At 44.6% G+C, this 22,544-nt stretch overlaps 1 protein-coding gene across 1 annotated transcript in view; it reads left to right on the forward strand.

Annotated features, from left to right (window-relative positions):
- Positions 1-230: 230 nt before the first annotated feature.
- The window catches only part of FOXO1 (forkhead box O1), a 60,632-nt gene continuing 38,318 nt past the window's right edge, over positions 231-22,544 (forward strand). The window contains exon 1 of the mRNA XM_064408926.1: positions 231-1,124. Within this exon, the coding sequence (XP_064264996.1) occupies positions 519-1,124 (606 nt within the window). The 5' untranslated portion in view covers positions 231-518. The remainder of the gene's footprint in view (positions 1,125-22,544) is intronic.

Raw genomic sequence — 22,544 nt, forward strand, 5'->3', positions numbered from 1 at the left:
TACTGCCTTTGGGCAGCCCCGGCCGCGGGGGGCACCGCCGCCTGCCCGCTCGCCCCTTCCCTCCCCGCTGCGCCGCCGGGAAACAAAAACCACCCAGAAGCAGCACGGGGGGCACCGGCACCCTCCTGCCGAAGCAGCCCCGCGGCGGGAGGCGGGCGGCGGCGCGGCGCTGCCATTGGCGCGGCGCGGGCCGGCCCTCCCCGCCGGGAGGAGGAGGAGGAGGAGGAGGGAGGCTGGAGGCGGGCCCGCGCGGGGCGGTCGCTCCAGTCGGTGCGCGCCGGGCGGCCGGGTCGCTGCTGCTGCAGTTGCCGCGGAGGGCAGGGATCCGGGAGCCGGGCAGGGGCAGGGTTTAGGGCGGCGGGGCCGGGAGGTCAGGCCGGAGGTCTAGGGCGGCGGGGCCAGGAGAGTCTGCGGTCGTGCCGTCGGTGCCGCGCCGATCCGCGCCCGGAGCCTGCATGGGGCGGCGGCGCTGAGCCCAAGCCGCCCCGCTCCCGCCGCGCTCCCGCCCCGGCCCCGCCATGGCCGAAGCACCGCAGCTGGTGGACATCGACCCCGACTTCGAGCCGCTGCCGCGGCCCCGCTCCTGCACCTGGCCTCTGCCGCGGCCGGAGTTTAACCCTCCCAGCTCGGCCACTTCCAGCCCGGCGCCGTCGTGCGGCGGGCAGCCCGATGGGGCGGCCGGAGCCGCGGCCGGGGCCGGGGCCGCCGCCTCGGGAGCGCTGAGCGCCGACTTCATCAGCAACCTCAGCCTGCTAGAGGAGAGCGAGGACTTCGCGCCGCTGGCCCCCGCCGCCGCCCCGCCGGAGGCTGCCGCTTGCCGCTGCGGGGACTTCCCGGCGCCCGAGGCCGGCTGCCGCCTCCACCCGCCGGGACCGCCGCCGGTGCCGCCTGTGCCGCCGCCCGTGGCCGGTCTGTCACCGGGCCCCGTGCCCGGGCAGCCCCGCAAGAGCAGCTCGTCGCGGCGCAACGCGTGGGGCAACCTGTCCTACGCAGACCTCATCACCAAGGCCATCGAGAGCTCCCCCGAGAAGCGGCTCACCCTCTCCCAGATCTACGAGTGGATGGTCAAGAGCGTCCCCTACTTCAAGGATAAGGGCGACAGCAACAGCTCGGCCGGCTGGAAGGTAAGCGGCGGGTGGTGGGGGACGCCCCGTGGGAGGGGGTCCCGGGAGGCTCCGCCGCCCCCGGGCACGGCCGCGGCGCTGCAGGCGGCCGGGCACGCCGCCCTCCGCGGCCGCACGCTGCCCGCTGCGCAGCCTGCAGCGCTCCGGCTCCGCGCTTTCAGTTTGACCTCACGTTTCTACTTTTTTTCACCTTTCCGAAGAGAGAACTCTTAAGGGAGAAATGCGTTCCAGCCCTCCCGCCGCCGGGGCGCTGGAGGGACCGGGGCCGCCCCCCCGCTCTCCGCCTCCCCCAGCCCTGCCCCGCCGAAAGCAAAAGTTCACGCGGTGTCACGGCGCCGTCCCCGGGCACAGCCGGCGGGAGCGGCGCCGCCTCCTGCTGCCCGGGGGCTGCCGGCGCGGCCCGGGGTGAGCACCCGAGTGCCGGGGGTGCCGCGGGAGCTCCGGCGCTGCCCGGCCCGGAACGCGGCCGGTCCGTGCCGCCGTCCGCCCTGGCGCTGCAGGGCTTTGCCGTCGGGCGGTGGAGCGGGGACAAAGGCAAACAGGGATGGGGAAAGAGAGGAGGCAGAACAAGGGTTGCAGAAATACCGTGTGTTTAATGAGTAAGCCGCAGTATTTGACCTGATGGCTTTGTTAAACTTGAGTTGCGGAGCGCCTTTCTTGTGTTACGTGGTGGGACGGAGCTCCCTTCTTCCCTCTCTCCCGCAGCGCTGTCCCTGCCGGCTGAGCGGAGCGGTGGGAGCAACCTGTTGGCGGCCGGGCTTTGTGCTCAGCCCCTCGCCGGCCGGAGCCGCAGCCGGTGCTGCCCGGAGCCCCGCGGTGGGATGTCCGAGGGGACCGAGGATGTCCCTCGCCAGCTCCGGGGGGAATCCCGGGCACCGGCTGCCCCCGGACAGCTGCGGGGCCAGCCAGGCTGCGCTTGGGGCTGTGCGGCCCCGGTGGCCGCACCAGGCGCATGGTACCCTCCAGCTTTGCATCCCCATGGGTGATAAAGGCTTAGCGTTGCTGCCAGTGAATCCCCTCTCTCCAAGGCCTCCGTGGAGAAAGTGTCACCCATCCGTGTCCCTGTGCGCGGCGGAGGCAGCGCCGGGTTTTGTGACACTGTGGCGTGAGAGCATTGTCAGAAGGAGCTGGTGCCGTCTGCGTACAGGCAGAGCCTCCTCCGCCCTGCGAGGGATTAAATGATGGCAGAAAATGCGGGAGCTGCGAGCACCTAGCAAGGCATCAGCGCACTCTGGTGTGTTCGGGACTTAGTTCCAGTTAGGGCCGGTCAAACTCCCTGCTTCGCTTTCTAGTATTTGTATTCTCTATCTCTTCTTTGAAAAAAGTGTGAACTCGAATCCTGCATTTATCTGTTTCTAATTGCGCTGCTAGGAATGTTTGTTACATCGGCTTTTTGTAAATTTCTGTTTTGTTAGAGGTAAGCAGTAACTCATTTTTAGCTGAAAGTTTGTAGGGCTTTTGAAAGTAGTTGGTTAGTTTCTATTGATGTGTTTGACTAAAAAATTTAAAGGATAATTGTCTGAAGACATCTGTCATGAAAAACTTTAATAGGAGCGAAGTGATTGATAGTTGACAGCTTTTAAATAAGGTAACTTGTCACTTGAAAGTGGTGCTTTTTTCCAGTGGTATTTTCGTCTCCTTAAGTGCGTTTTCAGAATGAGTAGAAGAGAACTAAAAGCCAAACAAACCAAAATAAAATCCAATAGCTCCCAAGTTCAGGCGAGCAAGTAAGAAGCGCTGATAGCTGTGTAAGTTACTCGGTGCTTCCTATTTCACTGCTGCTTGTCCCGTGGTGCTTCAGCAAGGAAGAAGCCTCGCACACCTCCCTCTAACAGACTGAGCACATCCTATGCCCACATACCTCTGCTGTGACCTGGAGAGCTGCTCCTGGTAGGATTTTTGGCTGCAGTGCCCTCTGGTAGAGTGCAGTACATAGCCTGCCACTGCTGGTAGGGAAATACACATGGACTCCCCTTCTGTAATTAAATAGTCACCGTATTATGCATCGGACATGTGTTGCCCCCATCCCTCTGGCTGCATAACTGCCAGGCTGCTCTGAAAGCTGCATGCTTGCAGGTTTTGCCACTCGAGCCAAGCAAGTGCGGAGTTTCTTAAGCACACTTTCAAGTTGAGTTACCAGCAGCCACTGGGTGTCAACGCTGCCACTGGCCCGGCCGAGGCGTGCAGCTCGCTTGCCTTGTTTATCACCAATTCTCCACGGCTCGGCGTGAGTGAGGATTACTTTTATTTTTTTTTTTTCCAGTTTGGGAGCCGTTGGTTTGCCCGTGGTCTGGGGACCTGCTGTAGGCGTAGGGCTGGGAGCGAAGCCTGAGTCAGCCGAGGGCCCTGCAGAGGAGGAGCATCGCTCCAGAGATGAGCACAGATTAGCGACTGACTTTTCTGCTGACAGAGGGAGCGCGGGTTCGCCTCAGAGCCTGGCACTGACTTAGGGCTGGGAGTACATTGTGCGCTGCTGACGCAGGCTGGGAAATGGGGAGGGGGGTATTTTTTTTCCCCCTTAAGTAAAACTTCGAGACGCTTTGTCTTGTTGGGGTTTGCGTGTTTGCGAGTGCAATAAGGCAGCTTTCAAATTCTTCACAAAATACATGAAACGCACAAGAACTGAAAAAGAATGTGCACTTTCTGTGTAGTGGCAAGGCGGTGTTTCTCAGGCAGAAGTTGAGGGCTGACTGCTCTAGTGCTTGTGAATATCTACTGCCCTGATTTAATACATGATGTTGAGCTTCTTTTTCATTCGTCACTGAAGAAAGTTCAGAAGTGTCAACCTTGTCTGGCAGCAGCTCAAAACAGCATCCAAGCTCTTCTGAATAAAAACATTAAAATAAAAATGCCTTTTTAAATCAGGGGGTATAAGCCAAAGGTATTAACATAAAACTATCAGTAACAAAATTATTAAAGTAGGTAAATTGTTCTCAGTTATACATACACATTAGTTTATTCCAGATTTTCTTGTTGCAAACTCTGCTTTTTAAACAAATCCCCTGTTGAACTTGAAGGGAGCAAAGTCTCCATGACCCCCATGGGGTGGCTGCCTTGAATGAAGCACTTGGGATGTGCTCTGCCAGACTTGCTGCATTGTTGGTTGTGAATGAGTGCCGATAGTGACCTGTGTTGCTCAGAGAAAGCCAAAGCAAGAACAAGATCTGCTGCAGAGATAAGAAGGAAATTGTTGTGAAAGTTACATGGAAGAAGGAGACTTTTCTCTACTGTAGTAGTTAAGTAAAAGCAACGTTTTGCCTTACCTGTGATAGTGGGAGACGCAAGGCTTAAAACAGAAGAGGCAAGAACTCCACTGCAGCTGTAGATAACTATTTTTTTTTCACAGTACGATAGCTTTTTGGCTAATCATCATATATAAAATATAAAACATCTCTGTGATGTGCATATTTCATGATGTCTTTGCTTTATGGCGAGTGTTGAGATTTATTGTAAAGGTGCTGTCACAGTTGAGCTTCCTTGAATGGTCTCATCCTTTCAGTCTGCTTTTGAAAATGAGTTAAAATAAAACCTTGTCATGTTTATGAATGGGAAACATGGAATTTTGGTGTCACTTATCTGGAGATAGAGGTGTTGTTGATTTTTCTTGGTGGCAAGTGTTAAGGTCCCTGGGAACATATACCTCCTTGTCTTCCCAGGGGAGCTTGTTCAGCTAAATTCATTTGCTGCCATTTTTGAAGGAATGAAAATAGATTTCTAACTGCAGAGGGATGAATGGTTGTAAGCCTGAAAGCCTGAGGACAAAACAGGTTTGGGACAGGTGCTTTGGGTGGCCTTATCACACGAGCTCTCTATGGTCAGTACTATTCCGTAGTGAATTGGTTTCCATGCAAAATGAGTTCTGGGTTCTAATTCTGTTGTATTTGGTTTGAAAATCACAGCTAGTAAAAAATATTAGAAGGACTGAAAATTCAAGAATAATTTTCACTGAATTTTTTCAAGGCTTTTGAACACAGATCAGCAAACAGTTTAAATTGTGGACATTCAGATGATTTATTTAAATTGAAATGAGTACATAGAATCAGAGTCATGGAATAGTTTGGATTGGAAGGGACCTTAAAGATCATTTTTGTGAGGTTTTTCTTATGATTTTTTTTTCTCTTGTGGGAAAATCACATTGAAGATTGCCTTTAACTCAGCCTGTGTATTCCCTCAGTACTGGTTACATACCTGTGGGCATTTACCTCTGTCTCTTAAGATGTTCCCCCAGGTGATATGTGCCCCCCCCAGCATCATGTGTTGTATTACACATTCATGCAGCACACACAGGGATATGCAGGTAGAGGTGTGTGTGTTTGGCTTTCTGTCTGTGGATTCTGTCAAGGTCATACCTTTTACTGTACAGGTGGCAAATAGCCTCAAGAGCTGGCAGCTGCAGTTGGGTCTGCTCTGCTGTGACACCTGGCCTCAGCCCACCCTGTGGACAGAAAACTATTTGGTGTTTGCATACCTGCTCACTGCCACCAAAATGCCTCTTGTAGCAGCCTATGTTGTCTGTCAGTCACCAGCCTGCATTTTGCTTAGTTTCAGGTGTGAAAGTTCAACCTAATTTTTGCAGGTGCAAGGTGCTCTCCTCACCTGTGTCTGAATAAGTCATGGCTGAGCTGTGTCAGTGCTTTTGAGCTTCCCATCAGGGCTTTGAATAATGCTTTAATTTTCTCTTAATTTTATTTGCCCGTTTTCTGTTTGCTGTGGTATCTGTTCAGTTACTCGTATGATTATAGGTAAGACTAAACACCAGAATGAAATGTGTGAGTGGCTTTGTATAGTGACATAATGAACTAAATTTTCCTTAAGTGCCTTTAAAGAACTTAAATACAAAGACAAGGTAACAGCTCTCTGCCACCGTATTTTTTATGACATGCTAGCTGCTTCCTTATTATCATTATTTTTGTATCACATGGTTTTACAAGTAGTTGGTGAAGTTGTTTGTTTGGGGAACTGGAGCCCTTGCTGCTTGTGATGGAAAGGGGAAGCAGTGTGGTGCAAGAAGATAAAGATTTTTAGGTGAGGTGTGTGAGGTTGTTTTCTCTTTCTCTTTTTCCTTATTTCTTTTTAACAAAATAGGCAATACTTTTGGTGGTTGGGTTTTTCAGTAAGGCACCAGAAATTGTGTAGTCCTGAGACGTCTGCTCATATCTTTTCAGTTTCCAAAGCATGATGCTGCCTAAATATGTGCGTCTCTGTTTACTCAACTGGTGAATAATTTTGTAAAATAAGTGCTTGGCTTCTGGAATAAAAATGCAGATATATTTTGCAGCCACAGATTTGTGAAATATGTAGGGCTGTGGCTACAGAAATTCAACTCTCTCAGCCCCTTCTGTTTGGGAAGAAGTTCGTATATGAAACAAGGATTTCTGGTGGAAACGACTTTAAAACCTTGAGTAATGAATAATAAACGAAGCCATAGTAAAGATAACCTGAAATGTAGTTTATTGTTTTCCTCTTTCAGAAATATATAAAAGATGGATATATTTACTTCATTGTCAACTCTTGTGAGAAAGGAACTTCAAATTCACTGATGCTGGCTGCAGATAGTTATAGTTAAACATATGGCAGTGCATACTAATATTTTAATGAATTTTGTAGCATTTTGTTTGTCAGTCTGGTTGCTGAAATGGGTTTTAAATATTGGGGAAACACTGCTCTTGGTGATGATAGGTTGTGCTTCAGAAATCAAGTGCATTGGAAGGAGTCACATTTTGAAGAACACAGTCTCTGCTGCTCCGTAGAGAGCTTTCAGCATGAGTTGAACTGATCTGTAAAGATAAGTGCTATTCACATTTAAGTATTATTTCTAAATATAATTAGTAAACATTAATCATTTGTGTTTATCAAACAAAGGTGCATCATTCCTGCACTGTTGTTTGTGATATGCAGATGTCCTAAGTGAGCAGTGCAGCATCATGAAATTTCTTGGTAGGTCTCCACTCCTAACAGAGGAGGAATAAAAAGAATTAAGGTGCTTTTACAGGACTGGTTATTATCTTTTAAGGTCTTCATTAAGCCTCATGCTTGTTCTAGATTTCGATAGGGGACACTGGTCTTTACTAGATTGCTTAAAATTATGCCTAAAGAGGCACTTGTTAAGTTTTGAAGCACTTCTGTAATGGATGGTGAGGGCTTAGCAATGCTTTGGTTTGTGGTAGATGGGACCAGAAGTGAATCTGTCTTTAGAAATGTAGTCACTCAAAACCTCCTGGGACTCTTGACAGCTTCTGCATCAGACAGAGATTAGGAAGAGTGGAGGGCAGCACTCAGTTTGCTCAGACAACTTACTGAGCTGTTGAAGCATCTTGCATCACTGCATAGTATCAGTGATGTTCTAGTAGTTCTGTTTGAACATGTGTCTTATTCTAGAGTTAATGAAACTTAAAGGTACATGTCTTCTCTTGTTCTAGTCTTAGAAACGTAGTTTTTGGGAATTCTGAGAATACATGCAGTTGGAAGTGTGTTCAGTTCTGTTGCTGATTCGAGAGAGCATGCCGGGGATGGCTGTGATTACGTGGCCGGTGTTTAGTTAAGTGCTTTACTGGTGTGTGCTATGTAGGCTCATATTAGTGTGAGCATATGGGACTCCTTTTTAGCTTTGTCGGGGCTATTGCTCTGTAGGTCCATGGGGTGTAGCTTCTGGGGCCTGGCACATCGCCTTGAGAGAATGTGCTGGGAACATGGTCTCTGAAATAGGACATATTCAGATTTAAGTTTGGACTGATTACCAGAAAAGTGCTTGCAAGCAGAGGTGCCCTTAACCATAATATTTGCTGACTAAATTATATCTTCTTGCTGTGCTCTGTAATATGTGGGAATTCTTATTTTATTAACATCTTAATTTTTTTGGTGTCTCTCTCTCAGGGACCACTTAGTGCCAGGTCTCCATGGTGCTTCCATACCAGGATGTAAAATGATGAAATGGGCTGGGCTCTGCTTCTTGCATGTTGGTGTCCGTCTTAGAAAATGTTAGAAATTCCCCTCCTTTAATTTAGTTGCTACCAGAATGAAATTTTCATCACACACAGAAATCAGGAAATTAAAATCTTTTTTTAATGAAATGAGCAACGTACATACGTGTAGGGGTGATGCATGCATGGAAACAGTGGTTCTGGAGAAAGTTGAAAGTGCATAAGGCTGCTTTAGTGCTGCAGTGCTTTGTGGGTCCCAGGATTTGTTTATGTGTGACCTGTTCAAATTTATACAGCACAGAAGGTCTTCGCACTCTTTTTTTTATTTTTTTTTTTTTTTTTTGAGGGGGAGGTCTGGAGCATTGGAGTATGGCCATTAATTTTTGTAGGAGAAACTCAGATGTGTGAAGTGCATGCTTTTATCCCTTCTTGAATAAGGGGCATAGACATAATTCAGAATGTGGACTCTAACTGTCAATATACTGTTGGCAGTCTCACTTGCAATGGCAAGGTAGCAACTTCTTCAGTTTTCTTGCACTTAGCTCCAGAAACTGTGACGTGGGTGGGGTTTCACTTACCCATCACTGACTTTTCAAACTGTGCAGTTAGATAAGACTGAAGCAACTTGCTATAAATGTGGTGACTTGTTAAACCGCATTTATTGTGCAAATGAGCTCACATCCTGCAAGATCAGCAGAAATGCTTGGTGTTTGCCTGGATGGAAATTAATTAAAATTTGGCGACTGAAATTAAAGGAATGGATTTGTTGTCCATTGTGTTATATGAATCTGCCTTTCAGTTCCCACAGTGGGAATTAGCACAGTTGCAAATGTTTTTTGGCATATGTGAGTTCTAAGTTGGTGCTAAGTTCTGGCATCCGTAGCCTTCTTAGATTTTTACTGCCCTTTAATATGTGTTAAATATATGTGAAGTCGCTAATGGGAGTAAGGATACTAACAATCCAAAAATACACTGTTGTGGTGGTGGTGGTGTAGGCTCATTTGCTTGTAGCTTGAATTTGCTTAAAACTGATATGAGTTAATCTGCTAATTTGATTGTAATTGTTAAAATTAAAAAAAAAAAGGTACCGGTGCCATACATATCTTGGATATATATCCAGATTTGAATTTTGATTGCCAAAAGCATACTTACAGACTGAGATCTTTAGTGTTTGCCAACTAAATTATATCTTATAGCAATGCTTTGCAATATATAGAAACGCCTAATTAGATATTCAAAAAATGAAGATGCTGTTATTCAGACATGCTTCATAGCAGGCCTCCGCAGTTCTACCCTGTCAGGATGTGAAAGGATTTTGTGCTCTGTGCTCCTGCTCACTGTTAAACGTGTTGATTTCTCTTTCCAAAAATACGCTCCTCAAATCTGAACCTTCAGATTAAATGTAATTATTTGCCAGCCCCCAACCCCTTCTCCCAGGAAGCCTGGCTCTCCGAAGGCATGCTGGTGGTGCTCTGGGGCAAGAGAGATTATATGTGCTGTTGTTGTCTACACGTGGGAAAGCGCAGTAAGCAGGTGTAATTCATACCTGTTGGGTTGGACCCTCTCTTTCCTTGCCCCTTGGCACCGTTCCCCTGCAGGACTGCCCTGCCAGGCTCCAGCATCTGGGCGCTGTGGGGCTGAGGGATGCTCCTGGTGCTCCTGGCCGTGGTACCGGTGTGGGGAGGTGTGAGTGCAAGGCTGGCTGGGGGAGCCTGGAGCCTGGCTTCTGCCTCAGTGCTGGCAGGGTGCTGCTGTGCAGATCTCAGGGAGTGTTCCAGCCGTGACCTGGCAGCTGCCTGGCGCAGGAGCAGAGTCCACCGGCGCAGTCCTGCCAAAATGCTTCTGTCTGCCTGGCCCCTTTGTGGGTACTCAGCTGCTTACTGCTCAGGTGTGCAGAGGAGGTCGGGGAAAGTAATCCTCTTTCCTCTTTGCAGTTACCAGAGAGGTTTGTAGTGATTCACTGAGTAGATTTCTCACTGCTTAGATCAGTTAACATACATCCCTTGGCCTCTCCAGAACATACCTTGCTGCTGCCTTCGCTCCTCGCTAAGATCTTTCAGTGTCTCTGGAGGTTCAGGTGAGGGAAGCAATGCTTGTGCTAACTTGGAAGACTTAGACTGAAAGAGAATACATTTAGATCAGATACTGGGAAGAAATTTTTTACTGCCAGGGACTTTGAGCAACCTGGTCTGATGGAAAGTGTCCCTGCCTGTGGTGGTGGGGTTAGAACTTGATTATTTTTAAGGTCCTTTCCAACGCAAACCATTTTGTGAATCTGTGATATGTTGTTTCAAGGTAAATAATACTTATTGATTAGATTAAAATTATTACTACTATTTTTTTAGATTGATTATTACCAGTACTGATATTTTAAATTATGTGGTTTTAAGGAAGGTTAAGTTACCAGAATCAGGTCAGGCTTAGATATTTGCAGTTGCTGCTTGTCCTGCTTCACCCCTGCTTCTTTGATGGATCTGCAGCTCAAATCAGAAGCTATTTGAAATTCAGGATGAGGATGCAGCCTCGTGTGTGATCTGATCAAATTGTAGTACATAAATTAAACATAAATAAAAATGCTCTACACACTTCTATCTAGCTAGATAGATTTAGATTTTGATGAATATCTAGAAATCTGTAGTGGAGAAAGAACAAAAAAAAACCCAACTTTTTTTTTTTTTTAATATAAAAACCCAGAGTGTGGCTGCATGTTTAACTTAGAGCAGCTTTAATTTTTCATAGTTTTTTGGTATCTTGGCCCTGCCATCATTGGGATGGTATTAAGGCAGACCTGGAAGGCAGTTAATTGTTTTAAATGCTTGGAAACCTCAGAGCTGGATGGAGAGGGCTGAACCAGGAACTTTCTCTTTTGGCTTAAATTGGGGGATTAATTTTATTGCCTTGTTCTCCTTTTTCCTTGATCAATATGCGGCCTCTGAGTAAAACTGTGGTGTCAGGTTTTTATGGCTGAGGGTTTACCTTTGTGGCAAGAGCTGAGCATCTCTCCTGACATTGTGTGAGTGTATATTCTGGCTGGTGGGGTTTTTAATGCTGATCTAATGTCTGGTCCCTGGTACTGTTTGTGTTTTGTGTCCTCCTTATGCACAAATGTAGTAAATCCACTAAACGCTGCCTTGAAATACAGACGAGGACGGGAGTTTAAAGCAGTATTTTAAAGTGCAGCCTGTTGCAATTGATTTTGGGAAAAATCAAGAGATGCTATCTTAATACAGACTTCTCCATGCTTGTTAGGAACTTGAGTCACTCTTGAATAATCCAGTTTGTACAGTCTATGAAAACCTGATACTGCACTCCTGCCTATTTCTTCTTTACAGTTCTGTGGCAATGACATAGTCATAAGCATTAAAAGGAGAAACCATAATCTTCTCTGCTTGCAGCCCAAGCCAACGCTAGTCATCTCCTGATGCTATGAAGTCATTCTTTGCTTTGAGGTTTCTAACTAAAACTCTGTTCCAAATCTCTGCTGTGGGTGAGCAGTAGAGGCATTAGGGATGGAGTCCTGGTGCCCTCCCCACTGCCTTTGACCTCCCTTCAGACCATCCTCCTGTGGCCAAGGGGACCACTCCTGCAAAATCAACATTTTCCCTTGACAGTGATTCCTCCTTCCCACTTCTGGAGCACTGGAACAGAAGATGTAAATGAATTTGCAACGATTGCACAACCTGGTTATGCAACGAGGCTGACGTGGTAGCGTATACATATGTAGAAAATGCCTTTTTGAAGATATTACATTAAGCACAGTTTCACCACCTTCTCCCCAAAGATGAGGACAACTGCATTACTGGCTTCACCTGGTTAACCTGCATATATAATGCACACCAAATACTCAGCTTCTGTTGACTGCGGATTATTGTTGATGGAGCAGAAAAATAAATCAGTTCTTGTGGTCTGTTTATTTGGGAAGGAGTTTTTAGCTTGGGGCTCAGAACCCAAGGCAATTAGACTACTTGGTCCTAGGGCAGTGGGCTGCACTCTAGTGAGATTTTTACTGTCAGCATAATCTGAACCACCTAAGAGTGTGTTTCATTTCTTATTTTCAGATGAGTGATGATGTTTCAGTGGGAGACATCCTGTGCTAGTCCAAGAGGTCACTGAGCGAGTGCTCAGCATTGCTTACATCTGGCAACCCAGTTCCTTGCTTCCTATACTTTTAAATTTCTCTGGAAGAAGGCATGCAGCACTGCTGACTCCTGTCTTTTGTGTGAAGCAGGGGGATTCATGGCATGGTGCTTTTACTGTATTTTTGAGTCAGGCTGCTTGGTAAGGCTGCCCTGACACTGAATGTGATGCAGGCATTCATTTTGTCACTTCCCTGGCAAGTTACTCTGTGTGCCATGTGGGCTGATGGGTGTAATTACTGATACCTTGGGGCAAGGACAGATTTCCTGAGGTCCCTTCTTCCATGTTTTCCACTGAGCAGATTTTCATTCGGCTACTGAGCACGTAGAAAGTTCTTCTCCTAGCTAAGATGTGCAGTCTCTAAGAAACTGAATCTCTCCCATCTCACCCGAAATGGCTGAGGCCATTGTTAATGTGATGTCCTGTTGCTCTTGGCCTGACTATGGCTGGTACATTTTTACTTAGATGTGGGAAAATAAACCTTTTTGTCTCCCACTTGCTTCCCTTCTGCAATAATTCCTTGTAGGTAGAACAAGTAAGTGATGTTATCTTCATGTGTAGTGCTTCTTGCTGATTGAGAGGAAAATTCTGCAAGCTAAGCAAGTAGACTGACCTGACGACTCCTCATGACAACTGCCTACTTTTAGTTAACATTCAGAATATTTTTATCCTAGTTTACTCCTCAGAGGCTAATAGAGTGCTGCTAGAGTAATTTTCAGATGAATCATGCCATCTGCCATGCATGCTTTGCTGTTTCAGCAGTAGGGGAGGAGAGGGAATATATACATACAGTGGTTTGAAACAGTATGTTTGTATTCTCTGTAAAACTAATTTAAGTTTCAGAGGTTTTTCTTGTTTTGCTTCTTTTTAAAAATTATTTGTTTGGATTTTTTTTTAATTTGTGTTTTGTTTTGGTTTTTTCCTACCAGGCATTTTATATTTCTTGCTTTGGCTATGAGTTTAACATAGAGTTCCAGCACTGATACTGATCTGTTGGGTGGTCACTGCTAAACTTTGCAGAAACACTCTGGACATGATCTGAATTGCTAGTGAGTTAATGTGGACCATTGCAAAGTCCTTTTCTGAAAACACAGTTCAGATGTTGAGCATTTGGATTGCCAAACTGGACCAGCTAGACTTTGCACCCCTCTAAAAATAAAATCTGTAGAGCAGTAGAACTGGGGGGCGGGGGGTTTACCCTGAGAGTCTGGAAGGAAAGGTTGCGTGTGGAATGAGTTCTGTGTGGCTCATGTTCAAGATTTCTTCCTCTAGGAGCTGTCCCGAGCCAGGGGAGGAGTGTCCTCAGCATGCAGCTGTCCTACCTGTGAGAATGTGCAAACTGGTGCTTGAAACTAAAAGTTCATAACCACATTGGATGTGTCACTGTGTTCTGTGTTGTGTTTGTCCAGAAGCAATTATTTGGGAGATTAGCCAATCTGTTAGTAAGGTTCATGGGTTTGGGTTTGGAGAGGGCTGGGATCATAATCTTGAGGAGTTTGTCAACCCTATTCCATCTTGGAGAACCAGGCTGTGATATTAGATAATGCTTTAACTATTACCAGGCAGAGTAAATTCTTCTTTTCTAATATGTTAAAAATCTTCCCTTGCTTGCCATCCCGAAGATCTTACTTTCTCATAAAATGATTTGGCTGATGAACCATTTGCACTGAAAAGTACTAATAGATTGCGTGCTTTGTTCATGTCTCAAGACTTTTTCCAACAGTTTCAACTCATGTGCTTAGTATTAGTGCCCTGACAACTGTATTTAAAGAAACTGAGAGCAGAATATTGAAATGTGGAGCAATTAAACTGTTCTCTTCCCTTTTCAAGCATTTCACCCCCGCTTCTCAAGGGAATGATACGTCTGGTAAACTCCACTTAATTATGTGAGGTCAGTTGAAGGCTTGAGCAATAACATACTCTCTTTTTTCAGGCAAGAAAGACAATTTTTAAATGCCAGGAATCAAAAGCAAGGACTGCTTGCCAATGGAGAGGAGTTGTTGCACCAGATATTGAGCTGACATGCAAGCAGATCTCTGCTACCCTTAGATGAGGATTAGTTTATGCCCTGGAGCAAACAGATTATTAACTCTTGTAATTTTATTTTAGCATGTTTAACAACAGATACTGTTGCTTATAAAACCCATTTAATCCTTTTTTAATCACTGCAAGTCATTTTTCCAGCAGTTATCCTGCAGGCATGGGTTCCAATGGTTAGTTATTTATTGAGCAAAACACAGCGAATATCTGTTTGCCTGTGTGTATTTAAGACATTCTTTAATGCCTTGGATTCAAGTTTAAAATAAAAAAAGGAAAAGAAAAAAAAGTTGGGCCTCTACTTCTGTTGCCTTTCTTCCATCTTTAATCCCCATTTCTTCAAATACCTGCAGCTTCCCCTCTCTTTTGCTCTTTACTCTTTGTATGCTCTCTGCCACATCTTAATTCCCCTTCAGTTTTCCCTGGCCACTGTGTTGCTGATGTGAAACACCAGCAGATAATCCCAGCAGATTTTTATTAGCTTGGGCTTTGCTCTGCACCTCAAGGCATTTATTGATAAATAGCAGCCTTGTATTATGGGATGTATAAACAGGAGCATGTGACTGCCCTCTGCATTGGATTTGAGAACATAGGGAATAGCAGTGGTGGTGGTGGCATGATGATGCTCTTAAAGGAGGCAGTGCCTTTTTTTAGAGCCATGGGAAAAAGGCTGGCAAACTTTCAAGTGTGCAGGAAGTTCTTCCTGTGTGAAATAAAAGCTGTCAACATCAAAAACTATATGGTTGAGATGAAATAGTTCCATTTTCAAAGATGATGAGAACAAGAACATCATTGGCAGGTGTAGAGCAGGGGCAGCAGTGGAGGTGGAAGCCTGAATGGCTCTCCTAAGTGAGAGGGATGAAAGCTGTCGGAGTTTAGAGAGGTTGGTAGGAGCAGGGGAAAAGAAAAACCTGCATAGTTACTGGAATAATTGCTTATCTTTTCCCCATATTTCCTGTCTACTCCTGGGACAAGAGCTGGTATTTCCTGGACTTTGCATTGCCAGCTAGCTGCCATGCTGTGCCATGCAGGTGCTGCAGCCTGTCCTTCAGTAACCAGGCTGGAACGAATGTGCAGCAAATCTCTTGTTATCAGGTTATCATCCAGGGTGCGACAGGTGAGAAATAACTGACACCAAAAATTGCTTACGGGGTTAGGCATCTTTAGCTAGGCATGATGTATGAAAGTACCAGCATCTGATGGATGCATGGCGTACAACTCCCTCAGAAAGAGAGGTGGAGAACCTTAAGCCTTTTCAGGTTTGTTGCTCAGTACTGGGGTCTTTCAGCATCTTGCAAAAATCTGTCCTCTCTATGCCAGCTGCTGGGGATGCAGTGTAGCAGTGCTGCCTTGTGTGTGAGGGTAATTTCATGTTCTGTCTAGTGCGTGTCTGAAATGAGGGTGTGTCATAGAAACACAGAATTGTTCAGGCTGGAAAAGACCTTCCTGTATCTGTGTAGAAGCCACTTCCCAGTGCAGCGTGAAAGGTTACGGGTGAGAAGGAGACAGTGGTAACATTTATGTGTTTCTGATTGTAGGAGCTTTGTCTTTTGGCTCTGATTAAGCCAGTGTGAAAGTATTTTTAATTGTAATGTTGGGAGATCTGCTGTTGCAAGCAATTTTGCCATTGCGGCCGGATGGCATAAAGTGAATACCTGACTGACTTGAAATAATTTGATTAGTCTGTCTTTCGCTGGGGGAATCCCTTGCTCAGGCTTATCCCAGGGATAAATGAATCATGCAGAGCAGAAGTTGAAATTACCAATAAAGGCTTTAAGTTTGTTGCTGGTAAGTGACTGTTAAATGAGCTTTGCTGTAGGATATGTGCCTTTTCCTAGAAATGTCTTTAACATGGACAGAATTATACTGAAATACTAAACCTTCCAAATTTAAGGAAAAACCCCAGAGGCTGGAATGCTTTTATAGTCAGAAACTTCTGACCAGGTTTATTGCTAATGCTGCTGATTTGCTTGAGTACCACTTAACTAAGTTTTACTTCATGAGGAATATAAATAGAGTAGCCAAGAATACATCTACTGAATGTTCCCTCTCCTCATTAACACCTGTTTTCCTCTGCCATGTAAATCATGTGTTAATGTTCATGTAGGAAACACCAGTAAGAAAAAATAAGTCTTGCTTACTGTTTTAGGTTTTACTTCATCTCATAGTGGTAACCTAAAGGTCAGTTGTGTAACTGCTGATGCAAACCAGTTGTGGGAGAGTCCAGTAGGGTTCTGAAGTTCCTCTGCAGCAGCAAAGCTTCCCTGGCTGATTAGCTGGTATGGACAGCACAGTCCTCTTCTGAACAGTGTGTGAGGTTTTCTGCAGGTTCCCTCCTACCTCAGAGGAGCCTTTATTCAAGCCTGGTAGCTCCTATCTGTTTGTTGATTTTTATGATTCAAAGTACCTGTTGGTGTTGCAGGGAAAGCCCTTGGGTAGCTGTAGAAGGGAAAGAAGATAGATGTGAAGAGGGTTACGTAGTGTGCTTTTAGCTTAGAAGGCTGGTCTGTGAGGGATTGGGAGTTGGTGGAGGGGAATAGGTAACTGTACAAAATGTTCACAAGGAGGAACTTCATCAGGCATAGTAATTCTTGAGAAAGAAGGCAGCCCTTGTGACCTTCTATAGAGGTCTTTTTAGACTAAAATTATGAGACACCATTAGTTTAGGGAAGAGGCCAAGGGACAGCTTCAAGTGTTGACAAAATAACCTCGTCAAATTCAGGCCTGTAGCTCCAAGTGCATGGTACTGAGGTGGTAATCTTGGACCATGTTGTTTCCACCTCATGTGAAGAACTTGGCATTTTGACTCCACAGGGGACTAGCCCAATTTGCCATGTTTTCCAGACACTGAGAGTTCAGGAACCTCTGGGTTTTTTTCTGTATAGGCTATAGTTTGGCAAACTGATTTGGAAACCAACATCTGAGTATCTTCTTGCCCATACCACAATGGCCACTAAAGGACTGGAGAAAAGGTTCTGTAAGAAGGGGTAAAAAAAGCAAGTATTTTCTAGTCTGTAGAGAAATTTCAGGTTTCACCTGTGATAGTAACAGTCTGCTCCTCCAAGGAGAGAGAAAGGTGACAGCCACACATGGGGTTTAATCCACACCTAACTCCCTGCTTGCCAGCTCTGGGAACTCTTAACTCTGGTCTCCTAAATACTGAGCACAACTACACAACTTACATACAGTAGAGGTATATTTTTGCAGATAAATAGCATAACTTCCATGCATATGGAGTCCAAGAGGATTGTCACCCTTTTCCCTTTTGGAAAAGACCAGGAGTACACAGCAGTGTGATGTGTCGGGGTTGCATATGATGAGGTACGTTCTTTGAGCCAGAGATGGCCATGACATCCATCAGTCTTGGGCTTGCCCCCTCCCAGGACAGGTGTAGGGCGTATCTGAACTGTGAGTTATTCTGTGCTTTCTGGAAAGTCTGCAAAGGCTCGATGGTCTTCATGTGGGAACAAAAGCTGTAACATGCTAATAACCTCAGTGGGTTGCAGAGAAATTTTCTTGTCTTTGGAAACAGAGTTTTGAAAATCAAAGCAAACAAATTGTTTTGGTTGTGGTGTTTGTAAGAAAAGGCAAGAGAGGAAATGAGAAAGACTTTGAAATGTGAGTTAAATGGCAAGTGCCATGAGTTGTTGTGTTTTTCTGGTTTTTTTTGCGGTAAAATCCTGCTTTCTGTCATTGAGGCTTAGTTAGGAAAGTTTTACTTTCTAAAGAGAAGACAATATGTGTCACAAAGAAAAGGAATATCTTTAAGGTTTGTAATCTCCAACGTAATGGAAGGGTTTGTTATGGAGAAAAACTGCAACTGTAAGACCTTATAGGGTTTCCTATCAGTTCAAAAAAACAGTCTTTACCTGGAAGCACGAACTCTTCATTAACATTTTAAATGCGGATGAGAATAAAAGAAAAAGATACAGAATTAAATGATTGTCAGAAAGAAGCTGCAATTAATAAGGAAGATAACGTGCTATGAGTTGTATGTTAGGAAATAAATATAGCCATTCAAAAAGTTAATAAAAACAGTTCAAGGAAGAGCTCTTGTAATGCCAACCTTGTGTGCTTTGTCCAACATTGTTGTTCTGTACAAGGTATGACAACTGTCTGCAAGTCTTGTCTCTAGACAAATATATTCTTTTCTGTGATCTTTGCGTCAGAAGGAGGAGATTTTTCCTCTCTTACTGATGTCGGGGAGAAAAGAGCAGATTTTGCTTTCTGAAGCAGTGCTGTATAATGTCACTGAACAGATCTGTTCACATCACAAGCCAAGATGGAAATGAAATTAAAAGAAAAAAGTCCAGAAGCTTAAAATGAACCATTCTTCCTGCATTTTAAAGGATTGAAGTCCAAAGGGTGAAAGGGATTAAAAATTGTAAATGTATCTGGGGGATATATAAAAATCCCAATTTCTTGCCATTCCAAATGCTGAGTGTTTTGTTCTTCTTTGTAGTGTTGTCATCAAAGTTGTTTTGATTTGTAACACTTCCTTGTAGTGTAGCTCTGCTGTGAGATGTGGCCCAAAAAATATGGAAACTGTTCAGTTTAGAAAAAAACCCTTAATGAGTCACAAAGCAGTAATGAGACCAGCTTCTGTGCTCATCACTGGAATATTCATTATTATGGATGTCGTAAAATATCATTTAAAAAAAGGTTCAGTTCAAGAGTTAAGTAACCATGCTTGGGATTGCAGTTTTCTTCCTGGTGGGTAGCAGCTTGCTACCCAAGCTGTGGATGCTCCAGGGAGGGCTGTTTAGGAGGAGCTGAAGGATGCTGTGGAGTTTGGAAGCCTTTCACTCAGGGCTTGTCGTATTTGGGGGCTGCTAAAGATAAAGGAGTGAAAGTAGCGAAGTTGTAGAGGGGGTGCAGATTGTGGGATTAAGGTTATGCCCATGGGAAGCTGTGGGATATGTGGTAGGGGAGGTGGTGGTGCGGGTTAATCTGCAGGAAAGCATGACACGGTTTGTTGTGCTTGCATAGCTTCAGTGCATCCACCTTTCACATGCCAATATTTTCACTTTATTTTGGCATGCATTTCTGTTGAGGGCAGTGGAGAGGAGAGGGTGCAAGGGGCACAACCTTGAATGTATCAGAAGTTGTCACAAAATCTTTCGAAACCTAGAGACAGGCCCAGGAAAAGAGAGGGGTTCTGGCATGGTGGGGCGGCTGAGGAGGAGCACGGGCCTGGAGCCGTCTGGGGACTGGTGGTGGAACCTGGAGCTGGAACCATGACTCAAAGTCCCATGACTCCATTGCAAGATCATTAGCCCTTTTAAGTAGCTGCCAAGAATTAGGGCTGATGGATAGCACCAGAACAGAACTCAAATTATTCGGGGTTTTCAGCTAGAAAACAGCGTGGGGTGGAACCCAGCACTGCAGTGTCTCGCAGGCTCTAGCGTGGCAGAACGTGCACAGGGTGAAAATGCCTGCCCTGCTGCAGATGTAGCTCTGAGTCCTGGCCACTGCTACTACCCACAGGATGTCCATGTTTTAAAGGTCATAATAAAACTGAATTACCAAAGTGTGCACAAGAAGCTGCAGAAATAATACGCAAGAAATGGAAATAGTTCATTTGTACATTTAAACTGTATATTAAAAAAAACTTTCAGTCAAGGGCCACCAATCTAACATTAATTTTGTACTTTATATTTTTGTACAGTATTGGTCATAAATAACTTAGTTATTGATTACTAGTTTACTAGCAGTAGTACTCTGGGAATTAACATTTATTAATTTATTATTAATTTATAATTTGTTATTCTACATATAATGCAGAAAAAAGTGAAGATATTTTTTTTTCCTACAACAAAATATTGGAGAAATTTTATTTTCTTAGTGCATGTTATTTTAATTCAAAGAATTTTGTGTTTTTTCTAAGTCTAATGTCAATTATTGTGTCTTTCAAATGTATGGAGTCAGAACTTGCAGTCCTCTTGGACAGAAATTTCTCTGAAAACAATTGAGGCTGTCTTTGTGATATTCACTCACTTTATTTTTCCTTAATAATTTCTGAAAATGCTCCCTATTTGTATTTTCTACTGTTTTAGGTACTTTCATTTATTTTTTTTTGAGAATGGATGTTATTAAATATTGAAACATTTGCTTATACACTTTTCTTTATTGGTCTGGGTTTTATATATTAATCTGTTATTTTAAGCATTCTACGTATTGAAGCCAATCTGTGTGTTTGTAAAAATAGATGTGCTCCAAATTTGAGCTTGAAATAATATCTGTACTTTTTGTCTAAGTCCATAAAATAATGATGCTTATTTTCTTCCACTTGTTACTGTTCTTTCAGTTTACAAAAAGTGTGGAGGATTGACTGCGCCTTGCTTACAGTGCTCCTTCTGTTATATATATCTGTGCTAAGTAAAGGATGAGTTTTTTTGAGTTGCTGGGGTTTTATGGGTCTCTTAAGAGCTTTCAAGGGGAACATTTTGTGTGGTTTATGTGTAGTGTTGGGGCAGACATGACAGAAGTAGGGCACTGTTTGCTTGCCAGCAATGTGCAAAGCAAGAGATGGCACCTTTCTTTTGGAGTTCACAGCTAGAGGTCCTGAGTGTGCAAACACACCACTTGAGTTGTCATCATGTTGTGAACACAGGGACCTGACTGAAGACAGCTTTTTGGGAGCAGAAGTGCCTCAAGGTTACGGCCTAGACCTTCACCTCAGCTCAGGCAACCTGTTGTTTGCAGGAGCCAAGTGTTGGAATCACTTTGGCAAAGAGACTATTTGTCACAAATTTTGTGTTCTTCAGCTGTTTGTGCAGTATTTTTCATCAGTATTTTTTCCTAAGGTATTGTTTTTACAGGCCATATTGAAAACACGCTGTTTTTTCTTTTCTAATTTGATTGTAATAAGGGCCTTGTTAATCAAAAATAAGTGCAATAAGCAGAATGAGTTGGTTATTTTTACATTTTCCTGTTTGAAAAAAAAAGCCTCAGTTAGTGAGCCACAATGAGCCATGATGTATTTCCTCCATCAGGATGGAGAATAAGCCATTTATTATTTCAGCTCTGACTCACAGTGAACCTGCTGACACCGAGACATTTTATAATCATAAGGAACAGGTTAGGGCAGTAACTTGGACGCCAGGATGGGGATTACCTACTTATTACACTGTTTTACAACCTGGATACTTTAGGTTTTCTGGCAGAATGTCCTAAACCTCACACTAAACATCACGTTGTTATTGTACAATTACTGCTTGCAGGTCTTGCTGTAGGTGGTGCCAGCTAGTCAGATGCCTTCATTATAATTATCCTTTTTGCTATATATAAAGATTTCATCCCTTTAATCCATGTAAAATTTACTGCTCTTGAAAGTGACACTAATAGTTATACTTCTCACCCTTCCTCCTTGTCCTACGTTGTTCCCAGACTGACAAGGGCTGGGCTCGTTCAATCCAGAAATGGGAGCTTTCCAAGGAGAACCTGGGTTCTGTGGGAAGCAGCATTGATGACAATAGACGGTGCTGGTGGTCACTGCATAGTCCCCCGACACAGCCTTTTAGTGAAGCAGTGCTAACTCCAGTGTCCTGGCCAAACTCCAGCTGAATAATTACTTTCTGGCTGCCTTGAATTCCTCTACAGCTTCACCTGGAGAAGTTGAGCTTCATTTCCCTTCTTGTAAACAATCTTGTGGTGTTGAAGCAAAGTCGCTGCTTTCATCGCACCTTAGAGGTAACTGTATTTTGCCATCAGTTGAGTGGCTTTAACCTTGCACTTGTGCATAGCCTGAGAAATGCTTGAGTTCATTTTTGGATGGTAAGCCCTGGCTTTCATTCTTTGCATTTGTAAAAGCATCTATCCCATCATCTTCGATGCTTGTGTATGGCCTGGGAATAAAAACAACCAGAATTTGGGTGTTTGATTGGCCAAGCCAACCCCTACTGTGCTCCTTTTACTATGATGTGTGACATCATCTTGTACTTAACTTTTTCAGTAAGAGCCTATTTATTGCATTTACTGATAAATGAGGGCATCTGTGAAATTCAGAGCCATGTAGGATAGCTAGGTGTTGAAAGATGACTGGGAAGGGAATACTGAGATCCTCTTTAGTGGATGAGCTAAGACTCCTCCCATGTAGCTATTTAAGCACAATGGTCTCTTGCTCTTTGATAAGCAACACAGGAAGCAGCCAATGGCTGGATGTCCCTAGTCTGCTCAAACCCACAGATGTACAGAGTAAATCAGAGAAGCAGGAAGCTGGGTCAGAAAATCATGTCTGCTTTGACAGTCTTCAAGAATAAGAGCATAGGCTCTCTGGGCCTGCTCTCTCAGTGCCCTGCTCTCTGGGCACTGGTGTTCAGATGGC

The sequence above is a fragment of the Passer domesticus genome, chromosome 2 (genome assembly GCF_036417665.1).
Source record: "Passer domesticus isolate bPasDom1 chromosome 2, bPasDom1.hap1, whole genome shotgun sequence".
In the NCBI taxonomy this organism is placed as follows: Eukaryota; Metazoa; Chordata; class Aves; order Passeriformes; family Passeridae; genus Passer; species Passer domesticus.